The sequence below is a fragment of the Hypanus sabinus genome, chromosome 11 (assembly GCF_030144855.1).
Source record: "Hypanus sabinus isolate sHypSab1 chromosome 11, sHypSab1.hap1, whole genome shotgun sequence".
NCBI lineage: Eukaryota > Metazoa > Chordata > Chondrichthyes > Myliobatiformes > Dasyatidae > Hypanus > Hypanus sabinus.
In genome coordinates, this window is record NC_082716.1 from 66,923,432 (window position 1) to 66,937,835 (window position 14,404).

At 45.7% G+C, this 14,404-nt stretch overlaps 1 protein-coding gene across 4 annotated transcripts in view; it reads right to left on the minus strand.

Annotated features, from left to right (window-relative positions):
* Positions 1-14,404, minus strand: part of yipf1 (Yip1 domain family, member 1) — a 36,811-nt gene that overhangs the window by 20,283 nt on the left and 2,124 nt on the right. Inside the window, exons 1-6 of one of the 4 annotated variants that reach the window (XM_059984600.1) lie at positions 14,257-14,364; positions 13,846-13,956; positions 13,360-13,436; positions 12,168-12,328; positions 11,566-11,646; positions 10,958-11,045 (exon numbers count right to left, since the gene is read on the minus strand). In XM_059984600.1, the coding sequence (XP_059840583.1) occupies positions 10,958-11,045; positions 11,566-11,646; positions 12,168-12,328; positions 13,360-13,390 (361 nt within the window). In that variant the 5' untranslated portion in view covers positions 13,391-13,436; positions 13,846-13,956; positions 14,257-14,364. Of the gene's footprint in view, positions 1-10,957; positions 11,046-11,565; positions 11,647-12,167; positions 12,329-13,359; positions 13,437-13,845; positions 13,957-14,192; positions 14,392-14,404 lie in introns of those variants that run through there. The other 3 variants (XM_059984598.1, XM_059984599.1, XM_059984601.1) reach the window with 3 other exon arrangements.

Sequence of the window (14,404 nt, forward strand, 5' to 3'; positions counted from 1 at the left end):
CATCGGAGGAGGAGCTAGAGCTAGAGGTGGACCCCAGAGAGGTGCCCGGCACTAGTAAAGGGAGGTGGGAGGAGGGAGTCGTGACTAAGCCCCGCTCCCCAGGTAGGGTGGAAGCCTCGGAGCTGGCAGCCGCACTTAACTCCCTGGTGGGGGTGGCCAAGAGGCCACAGCTGAAGCTGGGGGTGTTCTCCGGAGCCAAGCCTACTCCGGACGGGGAGGTGGACTATGAGACCTGGATCGAGCATACGTCCTTAATGTTAGAGGAGTGGCCAGGCTCGGAGGAGGAGAAGAGGCAGCGATTGGTGGGAAGTTTGAGGGGATTAGCAGCCAAAACCGTCCGGGAGTTGAAAGCTGAGAAGCCTGGGGCCTCAGTGGAGGAATGTATATTAGTTTTGGAGGGAGCATTTGGGTTGTCAGGGGAACCCTGGCTGCTTTTAGCAGAGTTCCAACGCCTGGAACAATGGAGAAGGGAAAAGCTCTCCGAGTACATATTTAGGATGGAGGGGATGCTCTCAGGGCTGCGGCGCCGGGGGGTAGTGAAGGCGACTGACGTGACTAGCGTGAGGATGAGTCAGATATTCAATGGCTCTCTGGAGGAGGACAAGGTGGCGTGGACTATCCGGCAGGCTTATAGGAAAGGTCCCCCTCCATCGTTCGGGCAACTGATTAGAGAGGTGCGAGAGGAAGAGAGAGCGTTGGGGCGGAAAAGGGGCGCGGGCCTACGGGAGCGATCCTCGGCGATACAGGAAGTGGTGGCTGGGTGGAGGAATGACAACCCCCCGGGGAGTAGGGAACCCCCTCTGGAGGGAGGGACAGGGGAGGTACCCACTCTCAGGGGCGATCAGTGCAGTGGAGCCGTCCTGGGAGAGGAGTGGCGGCAGGCAGCGTGTGCTTTAACTGTGGGAAAGAGGGGCATTTCAGGCGGGACTGTGGGCGGCCGAGCATGTGCTATAGCTGTGGAGAGGAGGGACACTTTAGGTGGGATTGTGAGAGACAAGGAATCCCGCGGAGGACAAGCCCCCCTACGACTAAAAAGGGAGAGGTGTCGGGAAACTTAGGAGAGGCTCAGTGAGGGAACGGACTGGACTGGAGCCTCTGGGGGAACACATTCCCAGAAATCAGCCAGGGGACCACCGGGTGCCCATGCCTCTGTTCCGGATGGGCTGGTAGGACCCTGTGCCAGTGTGGGTCTACGGATAGAGGGAGTTTACGCAAAAGCCGTTCTTGATACGGAATTGCAGGTGACCTTATTGTACCAGTCTTTCTACAATCAATATCTAAAGCATTTGCCCATAACCCCATTTGACGCCCTGCAGATTTGGGGTGTGAGCGAGGGTGACTACCCGTATGATGGGTACCTATCGGTGAGATTGGAGTTCTCGGAGGGCGATGTGGGAGTGTCCGAAGCTATTGAGACGTTGGTGTTGGTGTGTCCTGACCCGGTGGAAACCGGTGGTGCTGCCCTCCTGGTGGGGACCAACTCCCCTGTGGTGCAACGGCTCCTGGGAGCTTGTAAGGAGAAAGGGGGGGGAAGACTTTCTGGAGACCCTCTCGGTGCATCCAGTGTTTCGAGCAGTGTTCGAAGAAGGGGTTGCCTCCCTAGGGCTGGACCTGGAGTGTAAAGGAGGGACGGTGTGGTGTACGCAGGCAAGACCCAAGGTGATCCGACCAGGGGAGGTAGCACTAGTGATGGGGACCCCCAGATTCCCAGGAGTGCCGACGGGAGAAGCCCTGTTAGTAGACGCACCAGACGATCTTGAAGGGGAGACACGATTTCCGGCGGGGGCGCTGGTGAGGCCCGAAGTGCAAAGACCAGAGGTGGTACATGCGAGGCGTATAGCTATAAGTGTCAGGAACACCACGGCAAGAGAAATCACCTTTAAGAGGGGAATGCCGCTGGCACATCTGTTCCCGGTGACGGTAATGTCTAGCGCACCAGTGACAACCCCAAACGGGGAGGGATCGGAGTTTCGAAGGGAGCTGACCACTGAAGTCTTTAACTTCGGGGATTCCCCTGTGTCGCCGGAGTGGAAACACCGGCTAGTGGAGAAGATGCTGTAGATGGAAGCTGTTTTTTTTCAGGGCGAGTTTGATGTTGACTGCTCCAAAAGCACTCGCCACACCATCCGGGTGACAGAGGCTACCCCGTTCCGAGAGAGATCCCGGCGGCTGGCTCTGGCAGATGTTGAGGACGTGCGACAGCACTTGTGCAAGTTGAAGGAGGCCGGAATCATAGCTGAGTCCCGAAGTCCTTATGCGTCCCCAATAGTGGTGGCAAGGAAGAAGAATGGGCGAGTGCACATGTGTGTTGACTACAGGACGTTGAATCGGTGAACTGTCCCTGATCAATTTACTGTCCCAAGAGTCGAGGATGCGTTGGCCTGCCTGAGCGGTGCGAAGTGGTTCAGTGTGCTGGATTTAAGAAGTGGGTATTACCAGATCCCGATGAGTGCGGGCAATAAAGAGGAGACCGCTTTCATCTGCCCGCTGGGGTTCTTTCATTTCGAACGAATGCCCCAAGGCATATCCGGAGCCCCAGCCACCTTCCAGAGGCTCATGGAGGTGCTGGTGTAGCTGGACGATTTGATAGTGTTTGGATCGACTTTGGAGGAACATGAGGAGAGGCTGTTGAAGGTGTTGGGCTGGCTTAATGAAGAAGCATTGAAGCTTTCCCTGGACAAATGCCAGTTCTGCAAGTCGTCAATTAGCTACGTTGGTAATATCATTTCGCAAGAGGGAGTGGCTACTGATCCAACCAAGATAGAGGCTGTGACCACCTGGCCGAGACCCCAGAAAGTGGGCACTCCGCGCTCATTTTTGGGGTTCTGTGGGTATTACCGGCGATTTGTGAAAGGATACGCCAAAATGTGTCACCCATTGACTCAGCTGTTGTGTGGTTATTCCCCGGTGGGAAAGAAGAGGATGGGGGACCAGAGGCAGGACGCTGGAGGATACTGGAACCCGGCGGAAACTTTTGGCTCGAGATGGGATGATCAATGTGAAGAGGCGTTCCGATCTTTGAAAAGGGCACTGACCCAGGCCCTGGTGTTGGCTTTTGCCGATCCTCAGAAGCCATATGTGCTGCACACGGATGCCAGCCGAGAGGGTCTCGGGGCTGTTCTGTATCAGGAGCATGGCAAAGCATTGAGGCCGGTAGCCTTTGTCAGCCGAAGCTTGTCGCCATCGGAGAGAAACCATCCCACTCACAAGTTGGAGTTCCTGGTGCTGAAGTGGGCGGTGGTGGACAAGCTGGGCGATTACCTGTACGGAGCCAAGTTTGAGGTGAGAACGGATAACAATCCTCTCACTTATATTTTGACTTCGGCGAAGCTGGATGCCACAGGACATCGGTGGCTGGCGGCCTTGTCGGTATATGATTTCAGCCTGAGGTACCGCCCCGGAAGCAAGAATGTCGATGCGGATGCTTTGTCTCGTCGGGATCCGGGGGAACAGGAGAGGGACAAGGAGTGGGAGAGTGTCCCTGCCCCTAGAGTGAAGGCGATGTGTCAGTTTGCTATCACCGTGAAGGCCGAGGGAAGAGGGAGGCTGGAACGAGCCGTGGACCATTTGGGGGTTTTTGACGACGCCATACCCCTAGCTTACTGTGACCTGACCGCACTGCGGACTAAACAGTTGCCGGAACTGAGTCTGGGGGAAGTGGCAACTGCTCAGCAAAATGACCCGGGCATTGGCACAGTGTGGAGAGCGGTCGAGAAGGGGGATGGGGCGTTGGCTGAGAAGGCGAAACACCCATGCGTGCCTCTGTTATTGAAGGAGTGGTCTCGGTTGAAGTTAAAGAACCAAATCTTGTACCGGGTAACGACACCTCCGGACCAACCCTGCTGTTGGCAACTGTTCCTGCCGGAGGAGTATCGGCAGGCTGTACTCCAGGCCTTACGTGATGATTCTGGACACTTGGGGGTGGAAAAGACCTATGGATTACTCAAAGACCGGTTCTACTGGCCCCGGATGAGGGGGGAAGTCAAAGAATACTGTAGGGGATGCAGTCGTTGCATCCAGAGGAAGACCCTGCCAGCGTTGACGGCTCCACTGTCGCACTTGCAGAGTGCGGGACCTCTGGACCTGGTGTGTATGGATTTCCTGTCGATTGAGCCTGACACCAGCAACACCGCGAATGTCTTAGTCATCACCGATCATTACACTCGCTATGCTCAGGCATTTCCCACTAAGGATCAGAAGGCAACGACAGTGGCGAAGGTGTTATGGGAGAAGTATTTTGTGCATTACGGACTTCCCAGGCGAATCCATTGCGATCAGGGGCGGGACTTTGAGAGCCGCCTTATCCATGAATTACTGACTTTGCTTGGGGTTGAGAAATCCAGGACTACCCCTTATCACCCACAGGGAGATCCTCAGCCAGAGAGGTTCAACAGGACCTCTGCTGGAGATTGGGCAGAAAAGCAGGTGGAATCATCATATTGGACAACTGGTTCACTGTTACAATTGTACTCGCAATGATGCTACAGGGTATTCGCCCTATTATCTGATGTTCGGGCAGGAAGCGAAGTTGCCCATTGACTTGTGTTTTGGGGGTGGAGTGGGTGAATTACCCGGAAAGTCCCATCTAAAGTATGTGTTCGACATGAAGAGGGAGTTACAGCGGGCATACGAGTTGGCCGAGGCGGCAGCTACCAAACAAAATCAGAGGAATAAGATACGGTATGATCGAAAGGTGAAGTCTGTCCAATTATTGCCAGGCGACCGGGTCCTTTTACGGAATTTGGGACTCCCTGGTAAGCATAAGTTGGCAGATCGATGGGCGGCCAGCCCCTATGTAATAGAGAGCCAGATGCCCAACCTGCCAGTTTACCGGGTGAAACCTGAGGATGGGAAAGGGCCTATCAAGGTACTCCATCAGAATCATCTGCTGCCACTGGGTCAAGCGGTGCAGGTGGATAAGGAGCCGGAGTGGGAGGTTACGCCTAGTACAAGGACTCTGCGAGGGCGTGGAGAAAGGGAAGAGCCCGCTGCTGAAGAGCGGGGACGGGTCCCTCACCCGGGAATGGCTACCGATTTGGAAGAGGACAACTCAGATGAGTGGGCCCTGTTCCCATTCGCTGGTGCTCCAGTACCAGGACAGGAGGCTCCTGGCCCTTCCCATACTGAGTTGGGTGACAGGAGGGAAGGTCTTGAGGGTCAGATGGAGAGGCAGCCAACATTGGTGGGAGAGAGGGTGGAACCCGAGCGTGAGCCGGTGAGATCTCAGGTGAGGGAGGACTCCCGTGAGGAAGGGGGTGAGGGTCTGTCAGGTAGACCTGGGGTGTCCAAGACAGGGGGTTCGCAGGTGACGAGGGAGCCCAGTGGGGCAGAAGGGGTATGGAGATCTCAGAGGATTAGGCGCCCCCCGGAGCGGTTGACATATGTGGTGCCGGGAGAGCCGAGTGTGATTTCTACTGCTCTGGGTAGTTATGTCACTGCTTTCTGCACCTGGGTTGGGTTTTGTGTGCTGCAAGAAGCTTTGGGGAACTCTAGTAATGCCATGAGGGCATGACATTTGCTGGTGGGGGGAGAATGTACAATGTCCTGTGTATGTTACTCAAAATGGCTTCTTTGGTTTGTTACAAGTAGGAATGCTTCTTTGTCGGATAAGTGTTTCTCTCATCGTTGTTTCGCTTTAGAATGGCTGATATGGTCATTGCATTCATTTGTTAATCAATGGGGAATGTTATTGTGTCTTGTGATGCTGGGAACTTGGGGGAGGGGTTTTCACGGGTTTTTGGTGTGAGGGGAGTCGAGAGGAGGACGCCGAGGAAGGTGGATGTGCGCTGGACTGCTCGTAAGACCACCGGGGTGGTCCCAGGTGCGACGGCGTGGCGGTCGGATGGGTCGGTTGGTTCGTTGATTGAGCTCCAACGAGTGCACTAAACAGACTGAACTTTGATAAGTTGGCGCCTTTTGTTTTTTTCCTTTTATATATATATATATATATAGTATTGCCTAATACTCTTTTAATTTTAGTAAACTCTTTAAAGTGTATTTCATAACGGTATTTGTTGTGGGTTTGATACTGTTGGCGGCCGCGAGGCATAAACTCGATTCTCACAGCACCTGCGCGAACGGGAGGTGGGTTGGTGAGTTGCTGGAACTCCGTTTCCCCTAGACATATACCAACCTTTTGGGTAAGTGTTGCATATATATTAAAGGTATTACCTTGCAACTTAATGCAAAAAAGCATGCAAAGGTAGTCAAGAAGTTCATTTGTTCTGACCAAACATTAGGATGGGGACAAAATGTGATTTAAGTAACTTTGACCATGAAATGATTGAATGATTGTTGGTGCCAGACAGGGTGCTTGGAGAATCTCAGAAACTGATGATCTGGGATTTCATGTACAACAGTCGTTAGAGTTTATACAGAGTGGTGCAAAAGAAATCAAACAACATCCGGTGAGCAGCAGTTTTGTAGACAATAAGGAACAGAAGTGGGCCATTCGGCCCATTGAGTCTGCTCTGCCATTCAATCATGGGCTGATCCATTTCTTCCAGTCATTCCCACTCCCCTGTTTTCACCCCATACCCTTTGATGCCCTGGTTAATCAAGAACCTACCTATCTCTGCCTTAAATACACCCAATGACTTATGGCAACAAATTCCACAGATTTACCACCCACTGACTAAGGTAATTTCTCCGCATCTCAGTTCAGAAAGGACGTCCTTCAATCCTGAAATCAAGCCCTCTTGTCCTAGAATCCCCTACCATAGGAAATAACTTTGCCATATCCAATCTGTTCAGGCCTTTTAACATTTGGAATGTTTCTATGAGATTCCCCCCTCATTCTCCTGAACTCCAGGGAATACAGCCCAAGATCTGCCAGATGTTCCTCATATGATAACTCTTTCATTCCTGGAATCATTCTCGAGAATCTTCCCTGAACGCTCTCCAACATCAGTATATCCTTTCTAAAATAAGGAGCCCAAAACTGCACACAATACTCGTGTGGTCTCACAAGTGCCTTATAGAGCCTCAACATCACATCCCTGCTCTTATATTCTATAGCTCTAGAAATGAATGCCAACACTGCATTCAACTTCACAACTGACTCAACCTGGAGGTTAACCTTTAGGGAATCTTGCACAAGGACTTCCAAGTCCCCTTGCATCTCTGAATTTTGAATTCTCTCCCCATATGAATAATAGGCTGCCCGTTTATTTCTTCCACCAAAGTGCATGACCATACACTTTCCAACATCATACTTCATTTGCCACTACTCTGCCCACTCCCCTAAACTATCTAAGTATCTCTGCAGGCTCTCCATTTCCTCAACACTACCCACTCCTCCACCTATCTATGACCATAATATGGTATGTTTTAACCTACAATTTGAGAAGGAGAAGGGAAAATCAGATGTGTCAGTATTACAGTTGAACAAAGGGAACTATGGAGCTATGAGGGAGGAGCTGGCCAAAGTTCAATGGAACAATACCCCAGCAGGGAAGACAGTGGAACAACAATGGCAGGTATTTCTGGGACTAATGCAGAAGGTGCGGGAAGGTGCAAAGAGGAAGAAAGATCCTAAGGGGAGTAAAGGGTGGCCATGGCTGACGAGGGAAGTAAAGGGCAGTATAAAAATAAAAGAAAAGTAGTGTAACATAGCAAAGATGAGCGGGAAACTAGAGGACTGGGAAGCATTTAAGAAGCAACAGAAGATAACAAAAAAGGCAATACGCCAAGAAAAATGAGGTACGAAGGTAAACTAGCCAGGAATATAAAGGAGGATAGTAACAACTTCTTTAGGTATGAGAATAGCAAAAAAAAAAGTTAAGACCAAAATTGGGCCATTGAAGACAGAAACGGGTGAATTTATTATGGGGAACAAGGAAATGGCAGATGAGTTGAACAGGTACTTTGGATCTGTCATCACTAGCAAAGACACACACAATCTCCCAGATGTAATAGTGGCCAAAGGAACTAGGGTAATGGATGAACTGAAGGAAATTTATATTAGGCAAGAAATGGTGTTGGATAGACTGTTGAGTCTGAAGGCTGATAAGTCCCCGGGACCTGATGGTCTGCATCCCAGGGTACTTAAGGAGGTGGCTCTAGAAATTGTGGATTCATTGGTAATCATTTTCCAATGTTCTATAGATTCAGGAACAGTTCCTGCAGATTGGAGGGTGGCTAATGTTGTCCCACTTTTCAAGAAAGGAGGGAGAGAGAAAACAGACTGGTTAGCCTGACGTCAGTGGTGGGAAAGATGCTGGAGTCAATTATAAAAGAGGAAATTACAACACATTTGGATAACAGTAGAAGGATCAGTCAGAGTCAGCATGGATTTACGAAGGGAAAATCATGCTTAACTAATTTCTGGAGTTCTTTGAGGATGTAACTATGAAAATGGACAAGGGAGAGCCAGTGGATGTAGTGTACCCGGACTTTCAGAAAGCCTTTGATAAAGTCCCACATAGGAGATTAGTGGGCAAAATTAGGGCAAATGGTATTGGGGGCAGAGTACTGACATGGATTGAAAATTGGCTGGCTGACAGGAAACAAAGAGTAGTGATTAACTGGTCCCTTTCGGAATGGCAGGCTGTGACCAGTGGGGTACCGCAAGGTTCAGTGCTGGGACCGCAGCTGTTTACAATATACATTAATGATTTAGATGAAGGGATTAAAAGTAACATCAGCAAATTTGCCGATGATACAAAGCTGGGTGGCAGTGTGAAATGTCAGGAGGATGTTATGAGAATGCACGGTGACTTGGATAGGCTAGGTGAGTGGGCAAATGTATGGCAGATGCAGTTTTATGTGGATAAGTGTGAGGTTATCCACTTTGGTGGAAAGAACAGGAAGGCAGATTACTAACTAAATGGAGTCAAGTTAGGAAAAGGGGTACAACGAGATCTAGGTGTTCTTGTACATTTGTCAATGAAAGCAAGCATGCAGGTACAGCAGGCAGTGAAGAAAGCTAATTGCATGCTGGCCTTTATAACAAGAGGAATTGAGTATAGGAGTAAAGAGGTCCTTCTGCAGCTGTACAGGACCCTGGTGAGACCCCACCTGGAGTATTGTGTGCAGTTTTGGTCTCCAAATTTGAGGAAGGACATTCTTGCTATTAAGGGAGTGACTGGGCTTGTATACACTGGAATTTAGAAGGGTGAGAGGGGATCCGATTGGAACATATAAGATTATTAAGGGATTGGACACGCTGGAGGCAGGAAGCATGTTCCCTCTGATGGGTGAGTCCAGAACTAGAGGCCACAGTTTAAGAATAAGGGGTAGACCATTTAGAACAGAGATGCGGAAAAACTTTCTCCCCCAGAGAGTGGCGGATATGTGGAATGCTCTGCCCCAGAAGGCAGTGGAGGCCAAGTCTCTGGATGCTTTCAAGAGAGAGTTAGATAGAGCTCTTATAGGCAGCAGGGTCAAGGGATATGGAGAGAGAGCAGAAACGGGGTACTGATTGTGTATGATCAGCCATGATCACAGTGAATGGCAGTGCTAGCTAGAAGGGCCGAATGGCCTACTCCTGCACCTACTGTCTATTGTCTATCTTTGTATCATTGGCAAATTTATCCACAAATCCATTAATCCTATAGTCCAGATCATTGAAACACATTATAAAAAGCAGCGGTCCCAACACAGACAACTGTGGAACTTCATTAGTAACCAACAACCAACCAGAATAGGAACCCTTTATTCTCACTCTCTGTTTTCTGCCGACCAGTCAATGCTCCACCCACGCTATTAACTTCTGTAATTCCATGGGTGCTTATCTTGCTAAGCAGCCTCATGTGTGGCACCTTGTCAAAGGCCTTCTGAAAATCCAAGTACACCATATTTATTGCATCTCTTTAATCTACCTTGATTGTAATTTCCTCAAAGAATTGCAAAGTTAGTCAGGCAGGATTTTCCTTTCAGGAAACCATGCTGGCTTTGGCCTATCTTATCATGTGCCTCCAGGTGTCCTGTAATCTCATCCCTAACAATCGATTCCAACAACTTCCCAACCACTGACATCGGGCTAACAGGTCTATAGTTTCCTTTCTGCTGCCTCCCACCCTTCTTAAATAGCAGAGTAATATTTGCAATTTTCCAGTCATCCAGTACAATGCCAGAAACTATCAATTCTTGAAAGATCATCATTGATGTCTCCACAATTTCTCCAGCTATCTCCTTCAGAACCCGAGGGTGTATTCCATCAACTCCAGGAGATTCATCCATCCTCAGACCATTAAGCTTCCTGAGCACCTTCTCAGTCGTTATTTTCACTGCACAAACTTCATTCCCCTGACATTCTTGAATGTCTGATATACTTCAGACATCTTCCACTGGGAAGACTCATGCAAAATATGCATTCTGTTCCTCTGCCGTCTCTGCATCTCTCATTACAATATTCCAGCGTCATTTTGTATTGGTCCTAAATCTACCCTTGACTCTCTTTACCTTAAAAAAGATATACTTAGATCTACTAAAAAAAATACTAAATAAATTTTAATATATATACACACTAAAAATATACTTAAAAAAGCTTTTAGTATCTTCTTTGATATTAGTCACTAGCTTCCTCTCATAATTCATCCTTTCCTTCCGAATTACCTTCTTAGTTTTGTTCTGCAAGTTTTTAAAAGCTCCCCAATCCTCTAACTTCCCACTAGCTCCGGCTTTCTTGTATGCCCTCTCTTTTGCTAAAACACTTTGTTAATGAGAGAGGTCAGAGGAGAATGGCCAGACATTTCAAGCTGACAGTAACTCAAGTAACCACATGTTACAACAATGGTATGCAAAACAGCATTTCTAAATGCACATGTCGAACTTTGAAGTGGATGGGTTACAGTAGCAGAAGGCAGCAGAACACACACTGTGTGGCCACTTTAATAGGTACAGGAAATACCTAAAAAAAGTGGCTGCTGAGTGTAATATGAAAGGGAGGAAAAAAAGGACCCTAACCCTAAGGGTTCTTTGCTTTTAAGATAACTATAATAAAACATATTCTTACCATACAGATCTGGATTACTGCGGATATATAACCTTACAAAGTTTTTTCCGGGAAGTGGTAAAAGGGAACCTTTTATTCTATCCAATACCTACAATGCAGAAAGGAAAAATTTGAGTTTACATTCATTTAATTATTGTTCTATGTCAGAATTTTCAACTTCCTAATTAATTTCTTAGCAAGTTCAAAAAAAAATCCCGGGTAACTGCTGAGATAGATGACTTCATGCACAAAGGCAACTGGGATACAAATTTGAATATAGTAGCTTGTGCAAGCTTGGAAAAACAAACAGGTTTGGATTACTTTACCTAATCATTGATTATTTGAACATTAATGTATGCCTACAAGAGATAAAACAAGATCAGGCTCTGTGATTGTGCAGAATTCTGTTGCCATTCACTGTTATGGTTACACAAAAGGAATAGTCATTTGGGAAGAAGGGGTTGTGTGCATCAATACTAGTAAATTGGTATTAGCCACAATCAAAACATGATGTAAATCGATACCCAGAATGACAAGATGGAGACAAGGTAAGAAAATATCATTAAGTCTTGCTGTTTCATTATTATATATGAATCAAAGATGGTAAAGAAAATTAAACCCATCCCTACCTGGAAGGTGTCAACATCAAAAAATGTTTGATAATATTCAAAAGTCCAAAAAGGAGCACTTTTCTTTTGTCCTGCAAGCAACTAAAAAAAACAACAAATATTAACCACAAAACTTTATCATCAATATTCTAAATGTGGATAGTTTTGCTTTACAAAATAGAGGTAAGAAAATTCATTAAGAAATAGCGAAGTTGCTACATAACAGGGATGATGCAACTCAATTAAATTTTCATTTAAAAGCAACCAATATTATAATCCACTCTTTTGCCTATATTAATTTGCCTATATTATATAGAATAAGAACCACATTCACTTGTGGTGTAACAATACAAAAAAGGATGCCAAGAAAGTAATGAAAAGGTAAACTAAGTGAATAACACAAATTTAAACACAACTAGATGCATTTCCAATAAGAAATTTTATGGAAAGTTTTAATTTTAAGGTGTACTGAAGTTGATTAATAATGATAAAAATGAAGTTATTTGACAATATTCTTTTCAACCCATTTTTTAAAATTTTGCACTATTAAAGTAATTATATATTTCGGGGGAACATAACAGATATTGAACTTGTTGTTCAATTACTACTACAAAATTACTCACCTCTGCCTTGTCAGAGTCTTCATTCTCCAAATCATCATCTTCATCTTTTCCCAGTTCATCTGATGGACCTCTCTGATTTTTAGGCTTATCATTAGGATCCGTGATGCTTATTGTTGTAGCATCAGGATTTGCTGCCAAAAGGTTTGTAGCGTCATCAAACTCTACATTAAAACACAGATGAATGAAAGAATATCAAAGTATTATATACCATCTGAATAATCTTAACGTTACTGGAAAATTTATTTACATTAAAGCTCTACAAATAGTCATTATTGTTGCAAACTGACTGCGCTAAATTCATCACTAAATTAATAAAATGGGCCAGGGACAATACAAAAATAATTGTGATAGGCATTAACAAATTACTTCTTATTTATTCTACCATAGTTCTGAGAATGGATGATAATAGATTTCTGAATGGCAATGAGCCAATTCATGAACACTGCCTCACTATTTTTGCATTACTTATTTAATTTTTAATATCTTACCCATTGTATGGGCTATGGGTAATCCTAGGTAATTTCCAATGTAAGTACATATTTGGCTGAAGGGCATGTATTGTGCTGTAGGTTTTTTATGTTTCAAAATAATTTATAGTATTTTTAAGGTATTGCACTGTTCTGCTGCTGCAAAACAAACTTCACGACATATGTCAGTGATATTAAAACTAATTCTGATTCTGTCTAAAGAGGCATAAACTAGCTTCATCAAAGGGCTTCAATTCATCTGTGCATTTATCAACAAGCTAAACAATTTCATTATTTGAATTACTTATAATTTGCCTATTAAATATTATGTTACAGTACACTACAAGAAACTGCAAAAAAGAGTTTGGGATATGTGTTTAGGAGGGATAGGTGTTTATGTGTTTTTGTGGGATAGGAGTTTGGGCAAAAAGTACTGGGATATGTGAGAGAAAAGCAAAGAACCAGGAGGAAACCTACTGGGTCACATGAAAAACGTACAAACACGTCAAAGATATAATCAGCATATCAAGATTGATAAATGTTGTTCAGAGAATCAGATGTTAATAAATTGTTTCAAAAATATTTCAAAATTAACAGAACAAAGGCAGAACTTGTCAGAAAGAGACAATTGAAACAAATTAATAGTTTAAGGTATTGATGAATTCAAGAGCTACTGTGATTAAAACAAGCATCTCTGCATTAAAAAAAATCTTTAATTAAATTACCTCGGAACTGCAAATCATCTGCAGCTGCCATTTACGTGATTGTCAGAACTATCAACTTATGAACAGATCTTTAGTTTCTGCAACATTAACAAACGACGTATCAGCTTTGTGAGAGAGGAGGCCTTGATGAAACTTCACCTTAACAAAATCTAGTTACTTACAGTGCATGTACAGTACAGGTTATTTTATAATCAAAGGGAATATCATAAAAGTTAATGTTAAAATTAACCGTAGCATAAATTGATAATAAAAGGCACGTATGATTAAATGTTAAGATTCTGGGCTTATATAGCACACGAGCTAAAGAATTCATGCATTACTGCAACAATGGATAAGATAGTAGATTAATTAAACGTCCTAGAGTTATCCACACCACTTAATGCAGACAATTTTCGGTATCAGCAATGATGATCAAGTATGTGACAAACAGATCAAAAAAAGGTTGCAGGTGCTGGACAGAAAAGGAGTCCTTCAGTAAAATGGCACCTCCAATTATGAGGAAGGTAAATGGCTTGGTTCCGTGATCCATAATCCATGCTGCAAATTGAGTGGGGCGTTTTACGATGGTCAGTTCCAGTTCGACTGTGATGCCTTTTACTGTTGTGATCAAATAGTCTGTCAATCTGATAGTCCAGGATTCAGATAAAGTAATACGTCAGCAGTACTAGCAAAACAGCTGTGGGGCTGAATGACTGATGGATGAGGAATGGTAGAGATTGCTACCGATTCCCAATATTTACATAAAAGTATTTAGTTCAAGGGGAAGAGAACTACGATGGTGACACTAACAACCCCCACCCCTTTCCTTTGCCATGGAGACAGGCCTCCCTCACCGCGGGTAGAAGTTCGCACACAGTCCCCTCCTGACAACGACCGTATTTGTATTCGCTGCCTTACGTTAGCTCGGAATCCAGGGGCCGAGCCGAAGTAGGTCCAGCCACCATGCAGTACAGGTCGGATTTGAGCTTAGTTTAGGCCGCAGTGACGCGTCAGCGTCAACTCCTTCTTAAAGGCAGTGTCACTCAAATCACTCCTCACAGACTTT